The following is a 22,548-nucleotide window of genomic DNA, read 5'->3' as shown; positions in this document are numbered from 1 at the left end:
GGTTCTACCCTGCAGACTGATACAAAACACCAACCACTGGGGTTTCACCCTGCAGACTGATACAACACACCAACCACTGGGGTTTCTACCCTGCAGACTGATACAACACACCAACCACTGGGGTTTCTACCCTGCAGACTGATACAACACACCAACCACTGGGGTTTCTACCCTGCAGACTGATACAACACACCAACCACTGGGGTTTCACCCTGCAGACTGATACAACACACCAACCACTGGGGTTTCACCCTGCAGACTGATACAACACACCAACCACTGGGGTTTCACCCTGCAGACTGATACAACACACCAACCACTGGGGTTCTACCCTGCAGACTGATACAACACACCAACCACTGGGGTTTCACCCTGCAGACTGATACAACACACCAACCACTGGGGTTCTACCCTGCACACTGATACAACACACCAACCACTGGGGTTCTACCCTGCAGACTGATACAACACACCAACCACTGGGGTTTCACCCTGCAGACTGATACAACACACCAACCACTGGGGTTCTACCCTGCAGACTGATACAACACACCAACCACTGGGGTTTCACCCTGCAGACTGATACAACACACCAAACACTGGGGTTCTACCCTGCAGACTGATACAACACACCAACCACTGGGGTTTCACCCTGCAGACTGATACAACACACCAACCACTGGGGTTTCTACCCTGCAGACTGATACAACACACCAACCACTGGGGTTCTACCCTGCAGACTGATACAACACACCAACCACTGGGGTTTCTACCCTGCAGACTGATACAACACACCAACCACTGGGGTTCTACCCTGCAGACTGATACAAAACACCAACCACTGGGGTTTCACCCTGCAGACTGATACAACACACCAACCACTGGGGTTTCACCCTGCAGACTGATACAACACACCAACCACTGGGGTTTCTACCCTGCAGACTGATACAACACACCAACCACTGGGGTTTCTACCCTGCAGACTGATACAACACACCAACCACTGGGGTTTCTACCCTGCAGACTGATACAACACACCAACCACTGGGGTTTCACCCTGCAGACTGATACAACACACCAACCACTGGGGTTTCACCCTGCAGACTGATACAACACACCAACCACTGGGGTTTCACCCTGCAGACTGATACAACACACCAACCACTGGGGTTCTACCCTGCAGACTGATACAACACACCAACCACTGGGGTTTCACCCTGCAGACTGATACAACACACCAACCACTGGGGTTCTACCCTGCACACTGATACAACACACCAACCACTGGGGTTCTACCCTGCAGACTGATACAACACACCAACCACTGGGGTTTCACCCTGCAGACTGATACAACACACCAACCACTGGGGTTCTACCCTGCAGACTGATACAACACACCAACCACTGGGGTTTCACCCTGCAGACTGATACAACACACCAAACACTGGGGTTCTACCCTGCAGACTGATACAACACACCAACCACTGGGTTCCACCCTGCAGACTGATACAACACACCAACCACTGGGGTTTCACCCTGCAGACTGATACAACACACCAACCACTGGGGTTTCTACCCTGCAGACTGATACAACACACCAACCACTGGGGTTCTACCCTGCAGACTGATACAACACACCAACCACTGGGGTTCTACCCTGCAGACTGATACAACACACCAACCACTGGGGTTTCACCCTGCAGACTGATACAACACACCAACCACTGGGGTTTCACCCTGCAGACTGATACAACACACCAACCACTGGGGTTTCACCCTGCAGACTGATACAACACACCAACCACTAGGGTTCTACTCTGCAGACTGATACAACACACCAACCACTGGGGTTTCACCCTGCAGACTGATACAACACACCAACCACTGGGGTTCTACCCTGCAGACTGATACAACACACCAACCACTGGGGTTTCTACCCTGCAGACTGATACAACACACCAACCACTGGGGTTTCTACCCTGCAGACTGATACAACACACCAACCACTGGGGTTCTACCCTGCAGACTGATACAACACACCAACCACTAGGGTTTCACCCTGCAGACTGATACAACACACCAACCACTGGGGTTTCACCCTGATGACTGATACAACACACCAACCACTGGGGTTTCACCCTGCAGACTGATACAACACACCAACCACTGGGGTTCTACCCTGCAGACTGATACAACACACCAACCACTGGGGTTTCTACCCTGCAGACTGATACAACACACCAACCACTGGGGTTTCTACCCTGCAGACTGATACAACACACCAACCACTGGGGTTTCACCCTGCAGACTGATACAACACACCAACCAATGGGGTTCTACCCTGCAGACTGATACAACACACCAACCACTGGGGTTTCACCCTGCAGACTGATACAACACACCAACCACTGGGGTTTCACCCTGATGACTGATACAACACACCAACCACTGGGGTTTCACCCTGCAGACTGATACAACACACCAACCACTGGGGTTCTACCCTGCAGACTGATACAACACACCAACCACTGGGGTTCTACCCTGCAGACTGATACAACACACCAACCACTGGGGTTCTACCCTGCAGACTGATACAACACACCAACCACTGGGGTTTCACCCTGCAGACTGATACAACACACCAACCACTGGGGTTCTACCCTGCAGACTGATACAACACACCAACCACTGGGGTTTCACCCTGCAGACTGATACAACACACCAACCACTGGGGTTCTACCCTGCAGACTGATACAACACACCAACCACTAGGGTTTCACCCTGCAGACTGATACAACACACCAACCACTGGGGTTTCACCCTGATGACTGATACAACACACCAACCACTGGGGTTTCACCCTGCAGACTGATACAACACACCAACCACTGGGGTTTCACCCTGCAGACTGATACAACACACCAACCACTGGGGTTCTACCCTGCAGACTGCTACAACACACCAACCACTGGGGTTTCACCCTGCAGACTGATACAACACACCAACCACTGGGGTTTCACCCTGCAGACTGATACAACACACCAACCACTGGGGTTTCACCCTGCAGACTGATACAACACACCAACCACTGGGGTTCTACCCTGCAGACTGATACAACACACCAACCACTGGGGTTTCACCCTGCAGACTGATACAACACACCAACCACTGGGGTTCTACCCTGCAGACTGATACAACACACCAACCACTGGGGTTCTACCCTGCAGCCTGATACAACACACCAACCACTGGGGTTTCACCCTGATGACTGATACAACACACCAACCACTGGGGTTCTACCCTGCAGCCTGATACAACACACCAACCACTGGGGTTTCACCCTGATGACTAATACAACACACCAACCACTGGGGTTCTACCCTGCAGACTGATACAACACACCAACCACTGGGGTTCTACCCTGCAGCCTGATACAACACACCAACCACTGGGGTTTCACCCTGCAGACTGATACAACACACCAACCACTGGGGTTTCTACCCTGCAGACTGATACAACACAGCAACCACTGGGGTTTCTACCCTGCAGACTGATACAACACACCAACCACTGGGGTTCTACCCTGCAGACTGATACAACACAGCAACCACTGGGGTTTCTACCCTGCAGACTGATACAACACAGCAACCACTGGGGTTTCTACCCTGCAGACTGATACAACACACCAACCACTGGGGTTTCTACCCTGCAGACTGATACAACACACCAACCAATGGGGTTCTACCCTGCAGGCTGATACAACACACAAACTCTATCACAAGTTCAGTGTTTTAAAGTCAACAATAACCATCTGAACATGGCGATAATGTTTTTCAGGTGTTTTGAAGTGTCCATAATTATATCTCTCTACCTCTTATTCTCTGTATTAAAGTTGTGTTTGTTGTTAACGAGGTTGACTCTGTATTAATTATGTTGCTTGCTAATTTGATTGAATTAAATTCCATTGACATTTATCTATTCATCTCAGCGAGAGAGTTTGTGTGTGTGTGTGTGTGTGTGTGTGTGTGTTTGTGCACATGGTGTGTGTGCGTATGTGTGTGTGTGTTTGTGTGTTACCTTGGCGAATCGCCTGTTGTAGTGGGCCTGCACCTTGGGGTCAGGACAGTCTAGTTTCTTGATGATCTCAAAGCTCTGGTTGAGCTGGGTGAAGATGTCCACTACTGAACTGGAGAACAGAGCATGCTCCGATGTCTGCTGGAACTATAGTAGGGAGGAGAGAGCGATAGAGATAGAGGGAGAGAGAGAGAGCCACAGAGAGAGAGAGAGCGAGAGGTCAGAGGTCATGGTACAAAGGTCAGATAGGTAGAATTAGTCTGTGCCCCGAATGTCCACCATTTTCATGACGTGTGTACTTGCACACTCCCCAAAATGAATTTTAAAGTATAGGATTGGTGTAAGTATTGGCTGGAGGGAGTTTCCGCCATTGTTAAACCCATGCGAGAAAGAGTGCACGTGAGCTGGTGAGATGTGGAGGTCCCTCACCCCTTCCCTCTTGTCCCTCTCTAGAGCTCCATTCATAAACTCCATGGACACATCCTCGTTCTCACCCAGCCACTGAAGGACAAACTGCAGAAACCACCTGGAGAGAGAGGAAAGAAGAGGGAGAAAGAGAAGGAGGAGGAGGGCGGGACAGTGGGAAAGAAAACGAGAAAGAGACAGTCAAAAAGGGAGACAGTCAAAAAGGGAGACAGACAGGAAGGGAGACAGACAGGAAGGGAGACAGACAGAAAGGGAAACAGACAGAAAGGGAGACAGACAGAAAGGGAGACAGACAGAAAGGGAGACAGACAGAAAGGTAGACAGACAGAAAGGGAGACAGACAGAAAGGTAGACAGACAGAAAGGGAGGCAGACATAAAGGGAGACAGACAGACAGACAGACAGACAGACAGACAGACAGACAGACAGACAGACAGGGAGCCAGACAGTCAAAAAGGGAGACAGACAGAAAGGGAGACAGACAGAAAGGGAGAGTCAGAAAGGGAGACAGTCAGAAAGGGAGACAGACAGACAGACAGGGAGACAGACAGACAGACAGACAGGGAGACAGACAGAAAGGGAGACAGTAAGAAAGGGAGACAGACAGAAAGGGAGACAGACAGAAAGGGAGACAGTCAGAAAGGGAGACAGAGAGAAAGGGAGACAGACAGACAGACAGGGAGACAGACAGAAAGGGAGACAGTCAGAGAAGGAGACAGTCAGTGACGGAGACAGTCAGTGAGGGAGACAGTCAGTGAGGGAGACAGTCAGTGAGGGAGACAGTCAGTGAGGGAGACAGACAGAAAGGGAGACAGACAGAAGGGGAGACAGTCAGAGAGGGAGACAGTCAGAGAGGGAGAGTCAGAAAGGGAGATAGTCAGAAAGGGAGACAGACAGAAAGGGAGACAGACAGAAAGGGAGACAGACAGAAAGGGAGACAGACGGAAAGGGAGACAGTCAGAGAGGGAGACAGTCAGTGAGGGAGACAGACGGAAAGGGAGACAGTCAGAAAGGGAGACAGACAGAAAGGGAGACAGACAGAAAGGGAGACAGACAGAAAGGGAGACATTCAGACAGACAGGGAGACAGACAGAAAGGGAGACATTCAGACATACAGGGAGACAGACAGAAAGGGAGACAGACAGAAAGGGAGACAGACAGAAAGGGAGACAGACAGAGAGGGAGACAGTCAGAGAGGAGACAGTCAGTGAGGGAGACAGACGGAAAGGGAGACAGTCGGAAAGGGAGACAGACAGAAAGGGAGACAGACAGAAAGGGAGACAAGACAGAGAGGGAGACAGTCAGTGAGGGAGACAGTCAGAAAGGGAGACCGACAGACAGGAAGGGAGACAGTCATAAAGTGAGACAGACAGAAAGGGAGACAGTCAGATAGGGAGACAGTCAGTGAGGGAGACAGACGGAAAGGGAGACAGTCAGAATTGGAGACAGACAGGAAGTGAGACAGACAGAAAGGGAGACAGTCAGAAAGGGAGAAAGTCAGTGAGGGAGACAGACAGAAAGGGAGACAGACAGAAAGGGAGACAGTCAGAAAGGGAGAAAGTCAGTGAGGGAGACAGTTACAGCCCAATTATAGGAAGAGAGAATTGGAAAAGACGTAGAGTGAATGTGAGAAAGAAGCAGTATGAAACAAAGTGTTAGAGAACAAGTGGCTGTCAGAGAGAAAGAGTGATTTGATGACTTCATGAGCAAGAGGATACAGTGTGGGTGGGGGTGGGGGTGGGTCCCTACTCACGCAGAATACTCTGGTACAGCGTCTTGGAAGGCAGGCAGGTCGATCACATACTCGTTGTAAAGCCACTTGACCTTGAAGTGAAGATTCATGTAGTCAGCACTCTTACACAGACGATGTTTCTCGTGCTCTGGGGATAGAAAACACACACAGTTAGTTAGCTTCTGTCTGTCTTAACTTCTATTCAAGAGGACCACAATGGAAATAAGTCCCAGACTTTATTGTGTGTTATCCTCCATGATTTTATTCATGTGCATGTATGACTTTTAAGTTTTATGTGTGCTTGTTTTTTTAAATGGTCAAATGAATAAACTAAACTAAACATGGGTTCACCCAAACGACAGCTACAGTTACATGAACAGTATATTCCATATTCTACACAAGTGTCCCTGTTCTGATATACTGTTAGGCTCCAAACAAGCCACAACTCAAATAACAATTGCTGTCATGTTGAATTTTGTGAAAACAATTGCAATATTAGTGTTATTGTATGAATTCATTGATGAAGCCATCTCCCTAGGAGGGCTGGGAATTGTCAGGGACCTCACGATGCGATATTATCACAATACTTAGTAGGGTGTCCACCCACTGCCCAGAGTGCGTGAAAATGAGCTTTCGTTATGACTTTCGTTTCACTTCCTTACGTTACAAAATATAAAATTTCCAAGACAAATGTGATTCTTGATGTTCTGAATCGTTCAGTGGGGTCTTTCTCTGACATCTCATTAGCATTATATCCCCAAAAATGTATCACATAATACATCCCATAATAAGCACCGAGCTCTCTTTGACAGAGTGGCACCGCTTTCTCGCAGTGACTTTTGAGGATTTTACACTGCAGTCGTCTGCAAAGTTGTTTCCGCGAGTCGCAAAAAGCCAAATTAACACGATACCCTGTTGTTGTTTTTTACCTTTATTTAACTGGGTGAGTCGGTAAAGAACAAATTCTTATTTTCAATTACGGCCTAGAAAAGGTGGGTTAACTGCCTTGTTCAGGGGCAGAATGACAGATTTGTACCTTGTCAGCTCGAGATTTTGAACTTGCAACCTTTCGGTTACTAGTCCAACACTCTAACCACTAGGCTACCCTGCTGCTCCCCTCTAACCACTAGGCTACCTGCCTCCTCTAACCACTAAGCTACCTGCCTCCTCTAACCACTAGGCTACCTGCCTCCTCTAGCCACTAGGCTACCTGCTGCTCCTCTCTAACCACTAGGCTACCCTGCTGCTCCCCTCTAACCACTAGGCTACCTGCCTCCTCTAACCACTAGGCTACCTGCTGCTCCCCTCTAACCACTAGGCTACCTGCTCCCCTCTAACCACCAGGCTACCTGCTGCTCCCCTCTAACCACCAGGCTACCCTGCTGCTCCCCTCTAAGCACTAGGCTACCTGCTGCTCCCCTCTAAGCACTAGGCTACCTGCTGCTCCCCTCTAACCACTAGGCTACCTGCTGCTCCCCTCTAACCACTAGGCTACCTGCTGCTCCCCTCTAACCACTAGGCTACCTGCCTCCTCTAACCACTAGGCTACCTGCCTCCTTTAACCACTAGGCTACCTGCTGCTCCCCTCTAACCACTAGGCTACCTGCCTCCTCTAACCACTAGGCTACCTGCTGCTCCCCTCTAACCACTAGGCTACCTGCTGCTCCCCTCTAACCACTAGGCTACCTGCTGCTCCCCTCTAACCACTAGGCTACCTGCTGCTCCCCTCTAACCACTAGGCTACCTGCTGCTCCCCTCTAACCACTAGGCTACCTGCTGCTCCCCTCTAACCACTAGGCTACCTGCTGCTCCCCTCTAACCACTAGGCTACCTGCCTCCTCTAACCACTAGACTACCTGCTGCTCCCCTCTAACCACTAGGCTACCTGCTGCTCCCCTCTAACCACTAGGCTACCTGCTGCTCCCCTCTAACCACTAGGCTACCCTGCTGCTCCCCTCTAACCACTAGGCTACCTGCCTCCTCTAACCACTAGGCTACCTGCCTCCTATAACCACTAGGCTACCTGCTGCTCCCCTCTAGCCACTAGGCTACCTGCCTCCTCTAACCACTAGGCTACCTGCCTCCTCTAACCACTAGGCTACCTGCCTCCTCTAACCACTAGGCTACCTGCCTCCTCTAACCACTAGGCTACCTGCCTCCTCTAACCACTAGGCTACCTGCTGCTCCCCTCTAACCACTAGGCTACCTGCTCCCCTGTAACCACTAGGCTACCTGCCTCCTCTAACCACTAGGCTACCTGCCTCCTCTAACCACTAGGCTACCTGCCTCCTCTAACCACTAGGCTACCTGCCTCCTCTAACCACTAGGCTACCTGCCTCCTCTAACCACTAGGCTACCTGCTGCTCCCCTCTAACCACTAGGCTACCTGCCTCCTCTAACCACTAGGCTGCCTGCCTCCTCTAACCACTAGGCTACCTGCCTCATCTAATCACTAGGCTACCTGCCTCCTCTAACCACTAGGCTACCTGCCTCCTCTAACCACTAGGCTACCTGCTGCTCCCCTCTAACCACTAGGCTACCTGCTCCCCTCTAACCACTAGGCTACCTGCTGCTCCCCTCTAACCACTAGGCTACCTGCCTCCTCTAACCACTAGACTACCTGCCTCCTCTAACCACTAGACTACCTGCCTCCTCTAACCACTAGGCTACCTGCCTCCTCTAACCACTAGGCTACCGGCCGCTCCCCTCTAACCACTAGGCTACCTGCCTCCTCTAACCACTAGGCTACCTGCCTCCTCTAACCACTAGGCTACCTGCCTCCTCTAACCACTAGGCTACCTGCCTCCTCTAACCACTAGACTACCTGCCTCCTCTAACCACTAGACTACCTGCCTCCTCTAACCACTAGGCTACCTGCCTCCTCTAACCACTAGACTACCTGCCTCCTCTAACCACTAGACTACCTGCCTCCTCTAACCACTAGACTACCTGCCTCCTCTAACCACTAGACTACCTGCCTCCTCTAACCACTAGGCTACCGGCCGCTCTGTCTTATGAAGACTGAGCTGAATTCAATGTAAAAGGCTTTGTAAGTAAAAAGCTCCGTTGACATTTCAGAGAGACACGCTTGTTTTTGTGAGAAATCTTTGAAAAAGAAAAGGAATTTCGCGTTAATATGAAAAGTGTACAGTAAAATATGAAAATACTACATCATGTCTCAAAATCGATATCTATTCTACCTTAATATTGTTTTATGTCCTGCGGGATTCGAGAAGAAAGATCACAAATTCAACGATCCAGCCTAGCTGATTCAATGCTATTTTCCATATTTTTGACCACTTTTTCTGGCCATCCTACACGGGTAAAAACTCCAATAACCTTTGAACGGATAATGATGCAGACATACGGTTTGGACTTTTGGTTTTAGCCATTGGTCAAGATAAGTGTTTTTGATTCGACACGCTAGGTGCTGACACGACGTGCATTGAGATTCTCACAATTCTATATGTACTGCGATTCGATACTGCGATTGCATTGTAATTTCATGGTCCAGACATATTGCTCACTCCTGCAAAGAGACAAGAGAGATCATGATACCATTTGTTTTGATCAGTAACGAATATAAAAGTCGGTTCGCTATTTAAAAAGAAGATGGACAACAAGCCATAGGAAGAAACTTTCTGGCGAAGGTACAGCTGATTTGCGCCAACTACCGCTACCTAGCGAAAACACATCGAGTCTAAATATGAATATAATATCGTCCAAAATCATTTCAGAATATACTATACATGTTTTCCCCACTCTTTAGAGAAGACAGTAGACTATATTGTGTTGTCGTCCCGTGTGGCATAGTTGGTAGAGCACGGCTCAGTTGGTAGAGCACGGCTCAGCTGGTAGGGCACGGCTCAGTTGGTAGGGCACGGCTCAGTTGGTAGGGCACGGCTCAGCTGGTAGGGCACGGCTCAGTTGGTAGGGCACGGCTCAGTTGGTAGAGCACGGCTCAGTTGGTAGAGCACGGCTCAGCTGGTAGAGCACGGCTCAGCTGGTAGAGCACGGCTCAGCTGGTAGAGCACGGCTCAGCTGGTAGAGCACGGCTCAGTTGGTAGGGCACGGATCAGTTGGTAGGGCACGGATCAGTTGGTAGAGCACGGCTCAGCTGGTAGGGCACGGCTCAGTTGGTAGAGCAAGGCTCAGCTGGTAGGGCACGGCTCAGTTGGTAGAGCACGGCTCAGCTGGTAGGGCACGGCTCAGCTGGTAGGGCACGGCTCAGTTGGTAGAGCACGGCTCAGCTGGTAGGGCACGGCTCAGTTGGTAGGGCACGGCTCAGTTGGTAGGGCACGGCTCAGCTGGTAGGGCACGGCTCAGTTGGTAGAGCACGGCTCAGCTGGTAGGGCATGTTTACTAGTGCTGAGCTCAAAGAGTTGGTCCCTGTGACTGATCTTTCTCCTGCTCTAAGACTGGACTGTCAACCCCCCGTGGTAAACACAGCACACACCATTAAACTGGTCTTCTCTGTACACCCGTCCGACATTACTGAACACACTTTTCTCTGTGTGAAGGCCAGGGTGTATGTTGGATTTTGGACATCCTGGGCTGCCATCCATACCAAGGCCACATGATCCATCAGTATTGCTGTCTGCTGTGTTGTGGCGTGATGCTTGACGGTTCAGTGCATGGGAGCTCAGTGTTCAAAAAGACAAACAGAGCACAGCCAACACACACACACACACACACACACACACACACACACACACACACACACACACACACACCCCTCACATCAAGATGAACACACAAGCATGTGTACACACACACACACACGTCTTACCAGCGTAAAAGTCTAGTCTGCGGATTCGGATTGTTTCAGGCGCTGAGATGGCAACACAAATGAGAAACAAACAAAAAATGAGGAAGAAAGAGAGACAGAGCCAAAGATGGAAACGAGAGAGAAAGACAAACAAAGAGAGAGTGAGAGAGAGGAGGGGGGAGGAGAGAGAGTGAGAGGCAGCAGAAGATAGAAGGATAAAAAGTTATGGCAGGCAGGCAGGAGGAAGGCAGGAGGAAGGCAGGAGGAAGGCAGGCAGGAGGAAGGCAGGGAGTGATAATGGTAGGAAGAGAGAGATGAGGAGATAGAGAGCGTGACAGAACAGAAGGCAATGATAGAAGATAATGAGACTCCTGAACAAGAGAACAGCCCTCTGGAGTCATCATCAAGCATATGTAGCGTGTCAGTCCCGTAACATTTTAGTCATTTAACAGACACTCTTATCCAGAGCAACTTACAGGAGCAATTAGGTTTAAGTGCCTTGCTCAAGGGCACAGGCAGATTTTCCACCTAGTCGACTGGTGGATTCAAACCAGTGACCTTTGAGTTACTGGCCCAACACTATTAACGACTAGGCTACCTGTCGCTTCTCTCTCTTTCTATGTCTGCTTCGTACAGAGGCCAAGTCATCGTAATGATTAGTCTGCGTTAATATAATAATAATAATAATAATATATGTCCACTGAGCTACAGAGGACTCTGAACTTGGTCAAGTAAAATATGGCTCAAAAAAAAAAAAAGAAAAAAAAAAAGAACTAAACATCATTCGGATGCTAAGCCCAGGATTTATTCGACAGCGTTGATTCAAAATAAAATGATTCCCCTATAAATGGCTTTTTGGTAAATAGAAATGAATGGAGCCAATACTAGCCACTGTGCTTCTACACCTGAATTGCTTGCTGTCAGCTGATGTAAGAAGGGCTATATAAATACATTTGATTTGATTTGATACTGCAGAACCAATACTACAGTCTGGTTACAATACCAATACTACAGTCTGGTTACAACTAAGGACAAGCTAATGTTAGCTTGGGACATGGTTCTATTTATATGAGAAACAACAGTTCTACCATGCTGGCTAACTAAGGACAAGCTAATGTTAGCATGGGACATGGTTCTATTTATATGAGAAACAACAGCTCTACCATGCTAGCTAACTAAGGACAAGCTAATGTTAGCATGGGACAAGGTTCTATTTATATGAGAAAAACAGTTCTACCATGCTGGCTAACTAAGGACAAGCTAATGTTAGCATGGGACATGGTTCTATTTATATGAGAAACAACAGTACTACCATGCTAGCTAACTAAGGACAAGCTAATGTTAGCATGGGACATGGTTCTATTTATATGAGAAACAACAGTTCTACCATGCTGGCTAACTAAGGACAAGCTAATGTTAGCATGGGACATGGTTCTATTTATATGAGAAACAACAGCTCTACCATGCTAGCTAACTAAGGACAAGCTAATGTTAGCATGGGACAAGGTTCTATTTATATGAGAAACAACAGTTCTACCATGCTGGCTAACTAAGGACAAGCTAATGTTAGCATGGGACATGGTTCTATTTATATGAGAAACAACAGTACTACCATGCTAGCTAACTAAGGACAAGCTAATGTTAGCATGGGACATGGTTCTATTTATATGAGAAACAACAGTACTACCATGCTAGCTAACTAAGGACAAGCTAGATAATAAACTAGATAATCTACTACCGTTGACCTATAACCTCACCATTGTTCCAGTGGCAGTGGTCGATGTTATCAAAAACTGAGAGAGGGATGACAGAAGATGATGAAGAGGAGAGAAAGAAATGGAGGAGTGGAAATGAGGAATGAGACAGAGATGACCAGCTAGAATGTCTATGTGAAAACATGCACACATACACATGCAAACACACACACACACACACACACACACACACACACACACACACACACACACACACACACACACACACACACACACACACACACACACACACACACACACACAGATGGTCTTACCTTCTAGGGCGTACTTCATGTCCTGAGCGAACAGCGTCCACATGACTTCAGCACTGACCTTCCCCACGTTGAGCTCCTGAGGAAACCTGGGAACACAGGGGTCAGAGGTCAGCGATTAGGGTCACAGACCAGTTAGAGATGCTTAATAAACCACTTTTGATGTGTTCGATACCATTCCATTTATTCTGTTCCAGCCATTACTATGAGACCCTCTCCCCATTACTATGAGACCCTTTCCCCATTACTATGAGACCCTCTCCCCATTACTATGAGACCCTCTCCCCATTACTATGAGACCCTCTCCCCATTACTATGAGACCCTCTCCCCAATTAAGGCGCCACCAGCCGCCTGTGTTATATACATATATATATATATATATATATATATATATATATATATATATATGTGTGTGTGTGTGTGTGTGTGTGTGTGTGTGTGTGTGTGTGTGTGTGTGTGTGTGTACTGACTGGGTAATGGTGTGTGTGTGTGTGTGTGTGTGTGTACTGACTGGTTAATGATGGGTGTGTAGGCGTTCTTATCTTCTTCTATGATGGAGACGATGAGGGTGATGAGTTTCGGCCAGAAGTCCAGGTTGTGGATAGTAGGCCCTGTCTCCTCTGGCTCCTTCTTCACTTCTTCCTCTTCCTCTTCTTCTTCCTCCTCCTCCTCTTCTTCCTCAGCCTCCTCCTCTCCCTCCTCCCCTTCTTCTCCCTGTTTCTTCTCCTCCTTCTTCTTCTTCTCCTTCTTCTTCTTCTCTGGCTTGGGCTGTGGGAGAGAGAAGCAAAAGCCAAGAGTTTGTAAACATTCCTATGAAAGTTATTTAGACAACAGTGGTCAAAACGTGTTAACGCTTTTTCAGGTTGTAGTGTCGCAGGTCTGAACAAAAACAATTATACAATTTATTGAAGAAGAAGAAGAAGAAGAAGAAGAAGAATTATACTCACAGGCTCGACGGCAGGCTGGAACTGTCTCATGTAGAGCTCTATACAGTTGTTGAAGATGTACTCATAGGTGGAGTTTCCACAGGCCTTCACACAGTCTCTCACAACATGGGCTGCCCTGGGGGGGCTCTGAAGTTCCAACACCTGGCCACACGGGGAAGACAGAGAGGCAGAGAGACAGACAGTCAGACAGGCCGTCAGACAGAGGGAGAGACAGACAGACAGAGAGAGAGACAGAGAGACAGATTCAGTCAGACTGAGAGACAGACAGACCCACGAGGGAGACTGAGACAGAGAGACAAACTCAGTCAGACAGAGAGGGAAAGACAGACAGACACAGTCAGACAGACATTCAGACTCAGTCAGACAGAGAAACAGACCCACAGGGAGACAGAGAGGCAGTCAGACAGAGAAGCAGAAAGGCAGTCAGACAGAGAAACAGACCCACAGAGAGGCAGTCAGACAGAGAAACAGACCCACAGGGAGACAGAGAGGCAGTCAGACAGAGAAACAGACCCACAGGGAGACAGAGAGACAGAGAGGCAGTCAGACAGAGAAACATACCCACAGGGAGACAGAGAAACAGACCCACAGGGAGACAGAGAAACAGACCCACAGGGAGACAGAGAAACAGACCCACAGGGAGACAGAGAAACAGACCCACAGGGAGACAGAGAAGCAGATCCACGGTGGAGCCAGACAGACAGTCAGACAAAGAGGGAGAGACAGACCCAGTCAGACAGAGAGACAGACCCAGTCAGGCAGAGAGACAGACCCAGTCAGACAGAGAGACAGACCCAGTCAGACAGAGAGACAGACCCAGTCAGACAGAGAGACAGACCCAGTCAGACAGAGAGACAGACCCACAGGGAGACAGAGAAACAGACCCACAGGGAGACAGACAGACAGTCAGACAAAGAGGGAGAGACAGACCCAGTCAGACAGAGAGACAGACCCAGTCAGACAGAGATATTTTCATCCCTGTCACATGAAACCGCTGGCATGTGCGGTACGCTTTTGACAGTGGTGTTTTCCTGCTAATTTCATTACTGAACGAAGATTTGCACGTGGCCTACAGTCTTGTGCTCATTACAGGCTTATAATGTGAATAAATAATAGTTGATCAACATTTTAAACTAAACGTCATGATCTGTTGCATCAGACTCATGGTTTTATAAAGCTTGTTTATGTATCCTAGGCCAACGTGTTGTTTGAATTTGGGATCTATCGTACCACAACTGTCCCAGAGTCGGTTTGGAATAGAGTATTTCTTTCTCGACAAGCTGACCAATAGAATAGGTAAATGTTTCTACTGTGGGCATTGGGGGGATAGTAGATTGACATATAGGCTGGTTTTTGCTCTTCGTTTACTCGTCTTGTTTCCTGAGGAAAAGTACATGTTGGACAGGTATTCTAACATCTTTAAAGTGCACATCAGAATTCCGTAAGAAGGACGCATTGCATCTTCGAGTTGCATTACTTGTTAATATGAATTAACATAATCTAAATGTGATTTCTGTCATTCTGAGCACCGTGGGTGGACGCCCTAATCAGGCTACACACCCAATGCATGTTGGTTCGGTAAATTAAAATGCTGCTGGTCAAATGTCCAATGCTACGTTTTCCTAACGGAAACCCTGACACACACACACACACACACACACACACACACACACACACACACACACACACACACACACACACACACAGAGAGAGAGATAATGTGATGGATACTGTGAATAATCTGGGTGTTAGTGTGAACAGTTATTGTCCAGCCTGACACCACATTCACAGTAATGATCTCTGATACATCCTCGTCCGTCCGTCTGTGTGTGTGTGTGTGTGTGTGTGTCTCTGTACCTTCATTCTGAAGAAGGTTATGCTTGTCAGCAGATCCACAGTAGACTTCAGGTCCTGCAGACGGGGCTTACTACTGGCTGGGAAGTTATTCTGATGGAGGGGAAGAGAGAAGGTGGTTAAGTTAGGGTGGAAAAACTCAAAAAATGTAATGGTGCCAAACCGTCAGAAGTTTCCTCAGCAGGCTGAAACATTCAGTCAACTGTCTCCAATGTACTGAAGGAAACACATCACATGCATTTACAGTAGGACAGTCTTTTTAGTCAAGGATGCAACAGCCCCCATAAACTTGGCTCCCGAGTGGCACAGCGGTCTAAGGCACTGCATCTCAGCGCAGGAGCCGTCACTACAGTCCCTGGTTTGATTCCAGGCGGTATCACATCCGGCCGTGAATGGGAGTCCCATAGGGTGGCGCACAATTGGCCCAGCTTCGTCCGGGTTTGGCCGGCGTAGGCCGTCATTGTAAATACGAATTTGTTCTTAACTGACTTGCCTAGTTAAATAAAGGTTAAATTAAAAAAATATATGTGTAAAAAATTCTAAGAAACAACACGTCCACTGTTCTGTGGACTGGCCAAGACTGCCAGGTCACATACTATTTGTACGTTGATACAGGAGATTTAGACTGGCTTAGATCTGAAGGAAATACTGTGGATACAGGAGATTTAGACTGGCTTTGAGCTGAAGGAAATACTGTGGATACAGGAGATTTAGACTGGCTTAGATCTGAAGGAAATACTGTGGATACAGGAGATTTAGACTGGCTTAGAGATGAAGGAAATACTGTGGATACAGGAGATTTAGACTGGCTTAGATCTGAAGGAAATACTGTGGATACAGGAGATTTAGACTGGTTTAGAGATGAAGGAAATACTGTGGATACAGGAGATTTAGACTGGCTTAGATCTGAAGGAAATACTGTGGATACAGGAGATTTAGACTGGCTTAGATCTGAAGGAAATACTGTGGATACAGGAGATTTAGACTGGCTTAGATCTGAAGGAAATACTGTGGATACAGGAGATTTAGACTGGCTTAGATCTGAAGGAAATACTGTGGATACAGGAGATTTAGACTGGCTTTGAGCTGAAGGAAATACTGTGGGTACAGGAGATTTAGACTGGCTTAGAGATGAAGGAAATACTGTGGATACAGGAGATTTAAACTGGCTTAGATCTGAAGGAAATACTGTGGATACAGGAGATTTAGACTGGCTTAGATCTGAAGGAAATACTGTGGATACAGGTGATTTAGACTGGCTTTGAGCTGAAGGAAATACTGTGGGTACAGGAGATTTAGACTGGCTTAGAGATTAAGGAAATACTGTGGATACAGGAGATTTAGACTGGCTTAGATCTGAAGGAAATACTGTGGATACAGGAGATTTAGACTGGCTTTGAGATGAAGGAAATACTGTGGGTACAGGAGATTTAGACTGGCTTTGAGATGAAGGAAATACTGTGGGTACAGGAGATTTAGACTGGTTTAGATCTGAAGGAAATACTGTGGATACAGGAGATTTAGACTGGCTTAGATCTGAAGGAAATACTGTGGATACAGGAGATTTAGACTGGCTTTGAGCTGAAGGAAATACTGTGGATATACAGTGACTGATTTCTTCTGTGGTTTTACTGTACAGGGTGAATGGATCAATCTAGATTGAAAGTATAGCACTAGATATACACATCATCTATACTAGACTTGGTAATGAGTTGGTAGGTAGATAAGATAGGAGAGATGTAGACTTACTCTGTATGTGGAGAGGTCGATCCGAAGAGAGTTGTGCAGTTGATCCATGAGTTTAACAAAACGATCTTTCTAGTTTGGGGAAGAAGAGAGAAAGAATGCTATTTGGCTCTAAACAGAGAGTACACAGTGGCAGAATACCTGACCACTGTGACTGACCCACAATTAAGGAAAGCTTTGACTATGTACAGACTCAGTGAGCATAGCCTTGCTATTGAGAAAGGCCGCCGTAGGCAGACATGGCTCTCAAGAGAAGACTGGATATGTGCACACTGCCCACAAAATGAGCTGCATTTCCTAACCTCCTGACAAAATGTATGAACATATTAGAGACACATATTTCCCTCACAAAGAATTGAAGAAAAAAATCTAATTTGGATTAACTCCCATATCTACTGGGTGAAATACCACAGTGTGCCATCACAGCAGCAAGATGTGTGACCTGTTGCCACGAGAAAACGGCAACAAGTGAAGAACAAACACCATTGTAAATACAATCCATATTTACGTTTATTTATTTTCCCTTTTGTACTTTAACTATTTGCACATCGTTTCAACACTGTATATAGACATAATATGACATTTGTAATGTCTTTATTCTTTTGGAACTTCTGTGAGTGTAATGTTTACTGTTCATTTGATTGTTTATTTCACTTTTGTTTATTATCTACTTCACTTGCTTTGGCCATGTTAACATATGTTTCCCATGTCAATAAAGCCCCTAAATTGAATTGAATTGAACTTGAATTGAGAGAGCGAGAGAGATAGACAAGAGCGAGAGACAAGAGCGAGAGAGAGAGAGAAGAGAAGAGAAGAGAAGAGAAGAGAGGAGAAGAGAAGAGAGGAGAAGAGAGGAGAAGAGAAAGAGAGAGACAGAGAGGAGAGTGATGTAGGGAATGTTGACAGGGAGGGAGACTGTTGTCCAGACATTCTGAGTTAATGTGCTTCGGGGTGATAGAGAGTATATGTGTGCCTGGTTATTAAAGAGAGAAAGATTAAAGTATTTGAGTCGACATGTGTGTGTGTGCGTGTGCGTGTGTGTGTGTGTGTGTGTGTGTGTGTGTGTGTGTGTGTGTGTGTGTGTGTGTACCACAACAAGAAGTAGTGAATAGAGCAGAGGAAGGAGAGGAGAGGGGGGGGCAGGGGCTTAATCTAGATTTACAGGTTGTTGTCACTGAAGACTTTACTATCCGCATAGAGACCATCACTCCCTGGAAGGATGGAGTTGGACCACAATTCTCCCCCACGCCTCCTCTTCAGACAGAGATAATAGCTATAATGGCCACATTGTCCTTCCCCACAGCTAATGGCTATATTCACCCCATCTCCTCAGACCTAGTGGTAATAGGATCCCTTCCTGAATGTTCCTGCCCTATCCCATCTGCAGTATGGTCCAACCACAGCAGCTAGCTGGTCCAGTCTTACCTCTTCTCTAATCCAATGCCCGCATCCCAAATGACACACTATGACCAAGGCCCAAAAGGAATATGGTGCCATTTGGGACACGAGCCCTGTCAGAACTCCAAGGGCTCTAACCTTTATTATGAGCTCATAGAGTTTTAATATTAAAACCGGATATCACCAAGGAAACCACACACACACACACACACACTTTCTATCAGTGGGCCAATCACAAGGCTGGATTATGAAAATGAGGAAAAGATGAAGAGATCAAAATTATCACTTTATCCTTCACATGATGGATAATGATCAGATGATGGGAGAGAAAGGAGGGAGAAAGGGAGAGAGAGAAAAAAGGCATGTGGTGTTGATGGTATCCTTAATGAAATGATCAAATATACAGACAACAAATTCCAATTGGCTATACTACAACTCTATAACATCATCCTTAGCTCTGGCATCTTTCCCAATATTTGGAACCAAGGACTTATCACCCCAATCCACAAAAGTGGAGACAAATTTGACCCCAATAACTACCGTGGGATATGCGTCAACAGCAACCTTGGGAAAATCCTCTGCATTATTATTAACAGCAGACTTGTACATTTCCATTGAAAACAATGTACTGAGTAAATGTCAAATTGGCTTTTTAACAAATTACCGTACAACAGACCATGTATTCACCCTGCATGCCCTAATTGACAACCAAACAAACCAAAATAAAGGCAAAGTCTTCTTATGCTTTGTTGATTTCAAAAAAGCCTTCGACTCAATTTGGCATGAGGGTCTGCTATACAAATTGATGGAAAGTGGTGTTGGGGGAAAAACATACAACATTATAAAATCCATGTACACAAACAACAAGTGTGCGGTTAAAATAGGCAAAAAACACACACATTTCTTCCCACAAGGCCGTGGGGTGAGACAGGGATGCAGCTTAAGCCCCACCCTCTTCAGCATATATATCAACGAATTGGCACGGGCACTAGAAAAGTCTGCAGCACCCGGCCTCACCCTACTAGAATCTGAAGTCAAATGTCTACTGTTTGCTGATGATCTGGTGCTTCTGTCACCAACCAAGGAGGGCCTACAGCACCTAGATATTCTGCACAGATTCTGCCAGATCTGGGCCCTGACCGTAAATCTCAGTAAGACCAAAATTATGGTGTTCCAAAAAAGGTCCAGTCGCCAGGACCACAAATACAAATTCCATCTAGACACCATTGCCCTTTAGCACACAAAAAAACTATACATACCTTGGCCTAAACATCAGCGCCACAGGTAACTTCCACAAAGCTGTGAACGATCTGAGAGACAAGGCAAGAAGGGCATTCTATGCCATCAAAAGAAACATAAATTTCAACATACCAATTAGGATTTGGCTAAAAATACTTGAATCAGTCATAGAGCCCATTGCCCTTTATGGTTGTGAGGTCTGGGGTCCGCTCACCAACCAAGACTTCACAAAATTTGACAAACACCAAATTGAGACCATGCATGCAGAATTCTGCAAAAATATCCTCTGTGTACAACATAGAGCACCAAATAATGCATGCAGAGCAGAATTAGGCCGATACCCACTAATTATCCAAATCCAGAAAAGAGCAGTTAAATTTTACAACCACCTAAAAAGGAAACGATTCCCAAACCTTCCATAACAAAGCCATCACCTACAGAGAGATGAACCTGGAGAAGAGTCCCCTACGCAATCTGGTCCTGGGGCTCTGTTCACAAACACAAACACACCCCACAGAGCACCAGGACATCAGCACAATTAGACCCAACCAAATCATGAGAAAACAAAAAGATAATTACTTGACACATTGGAAAGAATTAACAAAAAAACAGAGCAAACTAGAATGCTATTTGGCCCTAAACAGAGAGTACACAGTGGCAGAATACCTGACCACTGTGACTGGCCCAAACTTAAGGAAAGCTTTGACTATGTACAGATTCAGTGAGCAAAGCCTTGCTATCGAGAAAGGCCGCCGTAGGCAGACATGGCACTGAGCTGCACTTCCTAACCTCCTGCTCAATGTATGACCATATTAGAGACACTTATTTTCCTCACATTACACAGTTCCACAAAGAATTCGATAACAAACCCAATTTTGATAAACTCCCATATCTACTGGGTGAAATTCCACAGTGTGCCATCACATCAGCAAGATTTGTGACCTGTTGCCACAAGAAAAGGTCAACCAGTGAAGAACAAACACCATTGTAAATACAACCCATATTTATGCTTATTTATTTTCCCTTGTGTACTTTTACCATTTGTACATTGTTAAAACACTGTATATATATATATATATATATATATATAAAATATGACATTTGTAATGTCTTTATTGTTTTGAAACTTCTGTATTGTGTAATGTTTACTGTCAGGCGGATTATTTACACGGCGTCATAGTTTCATCAGGGTACCCGTACGCCGGCCTCTATATCGCCGTCTCGCTCTAGGACCTGGTACGGGGTGAGCAGTGCAGGCTCTCACCTATCTGGCAACACACTCATTATGGTCAACAGGAAAAAAAGGATAGCCAATCTGGCAACGAACTAACTGTAGTCAGTTGGGAAACACAGGCTGTCACAAACTTGGCAACTCCGTTTCAACAGTCAGTAGAAAAAAACTCAGGATTACCAATCTGAAACATAATCTAACTTTAATCAGTAGGGAAACACAGACAGGATATCACCAACCTGGCAACCCAGAAAGAGAGCGTCATATCCTTAGCCTATGGTAACACTAGTGAGAACCCTGGGCCCATTAGATTGAGTACACGCTGCCAGCAGCCAGCCAGTCGCTCATAAATCACAGTCGTTTGACTGCGACTGGCAGGGGACAGCCGGTGGCGGAGACAAAATGGATATCCGTCTCCATTGCAGTGGCACTACTAGTGCTCTTGGCTGGAATCCCAGGGGCCATTAAGACTGGCCTCTGGCTGCTTCTGGGCTCTCTCATTTGGCTAAGACTGGGCTCACATTCAAAACACATTTCAGAGTGGGAGTTGGAGTGCAGGTTTCCTCTGTCCATATTACAGCACTTCTACTCTGAGACACTGTGTAGATAATATGTACCCTGGGTATTATGCTGTGGTCATGTTGCTGTGTACATCACACAGCTCTTAAGGCTAACATAGACGTTAGTAATCCTACCGACTGATCACCGATGGCGATGAGTCAGCCTACAGGAAGGAAGTCAGTGACCTGGCAGTGTGGTGCCAGGACAACAACCTCTCCCTCAACGTCAGTAAGACCAAGGAGCTGATCGTGGACGACAGAAAAACGAGGGAGAGCACCACATCAACGGGGCTGTAGAGGAGCGGGTCGACCCTGCCTTCATGTACATATCTACCTCAAATACCTTATTATTATCATCTATCCTGATGCCTAGTCACTTTACCCTGCCTTCATGTACATATCTACCTCAAATACCTTATTATTATCTATCCTGATGTCTAGTCACTTTACCTTCATGTACATATCTACCTCAAATACCTTATTATTATCTATCCTGATGCCTAGTCACTTTACCCTGCCTTCGTTTCATCTGACCATATGACATTCT

The 22,548-nt window shown here is 46.7% G+C and overlaps 1 protein-coding gene across 1 annotated transcript in view; it reads right to left on the bottom strand.

Annotated features, from left to right (window-relative positions):
* LOC139389327 (protein unc-13 homolog B-like) overlaps positions 1-22,548 on the bottom strand; it is a 93,783-nt gene that overhangs the window by 33,453 nt on the left and 37,782 nt on the right. Inside the window, exons 9-18 of the mRNA XM_071135994.1 lie at positions 17,577-17,645; positions 15,831-15,920; positions 13,974-14,114; positions 13,538-13,794; positions 13,029-13,114; positions 12,757-12,792; positions 11,021-11,062; positions 6,253-6,379; positions 4,504-4,600; positions 4,078-4,221 (exon numbers count right to left, since the gene is read on the bottom strand). Of these exons, the coding sequence (XP_070992095.1) occupies positions 4,078-4,221; positions 4,504-4,600; positions 6,253-6,379; positions 11,021-11,062; positions 12,757-12,792; positions 13,029-13,114; positions 13,538-13,794; positions 13,974-14,114; positions 15,831-15,920; positions 17,577-17,645 (1,089 nt within the window). The remainder of the gene's footprint in view (positions 1-4,077; positions 4,222-4,503; positions 4,601-6,252; positions 6,380-11,020; positions 11,063-12,756; positions 12,793-13,028; positions 13,115-13,537; positions 13,795-13,973; positions 14,115-15,830; positions 15,921-17,576; positions 17,646-22,548) is intronic.

Source organism: Oncorhynchus clarkii, chromosome 30, assembly GCF_045791955.1.
Source record: "Oncorhynchus clarkii lewisi isolate Uvic-CL-2024 chromosome 30, UVic_Ocla_1.0, whole genome shotgun sequence".
Taxonomy (NCBI): domain Eukaryota; kingdom Metazoa; phylum Chordata; class Actinopteri; order Salmoniformes; family Salmonidae; genus Oncorhynchus; species Oncorhynchus clarkii.
Note: the sequence above shows the minus strand (reverse complement) of the source record. Positions and strands in the feature narration are given on the sequence as shown.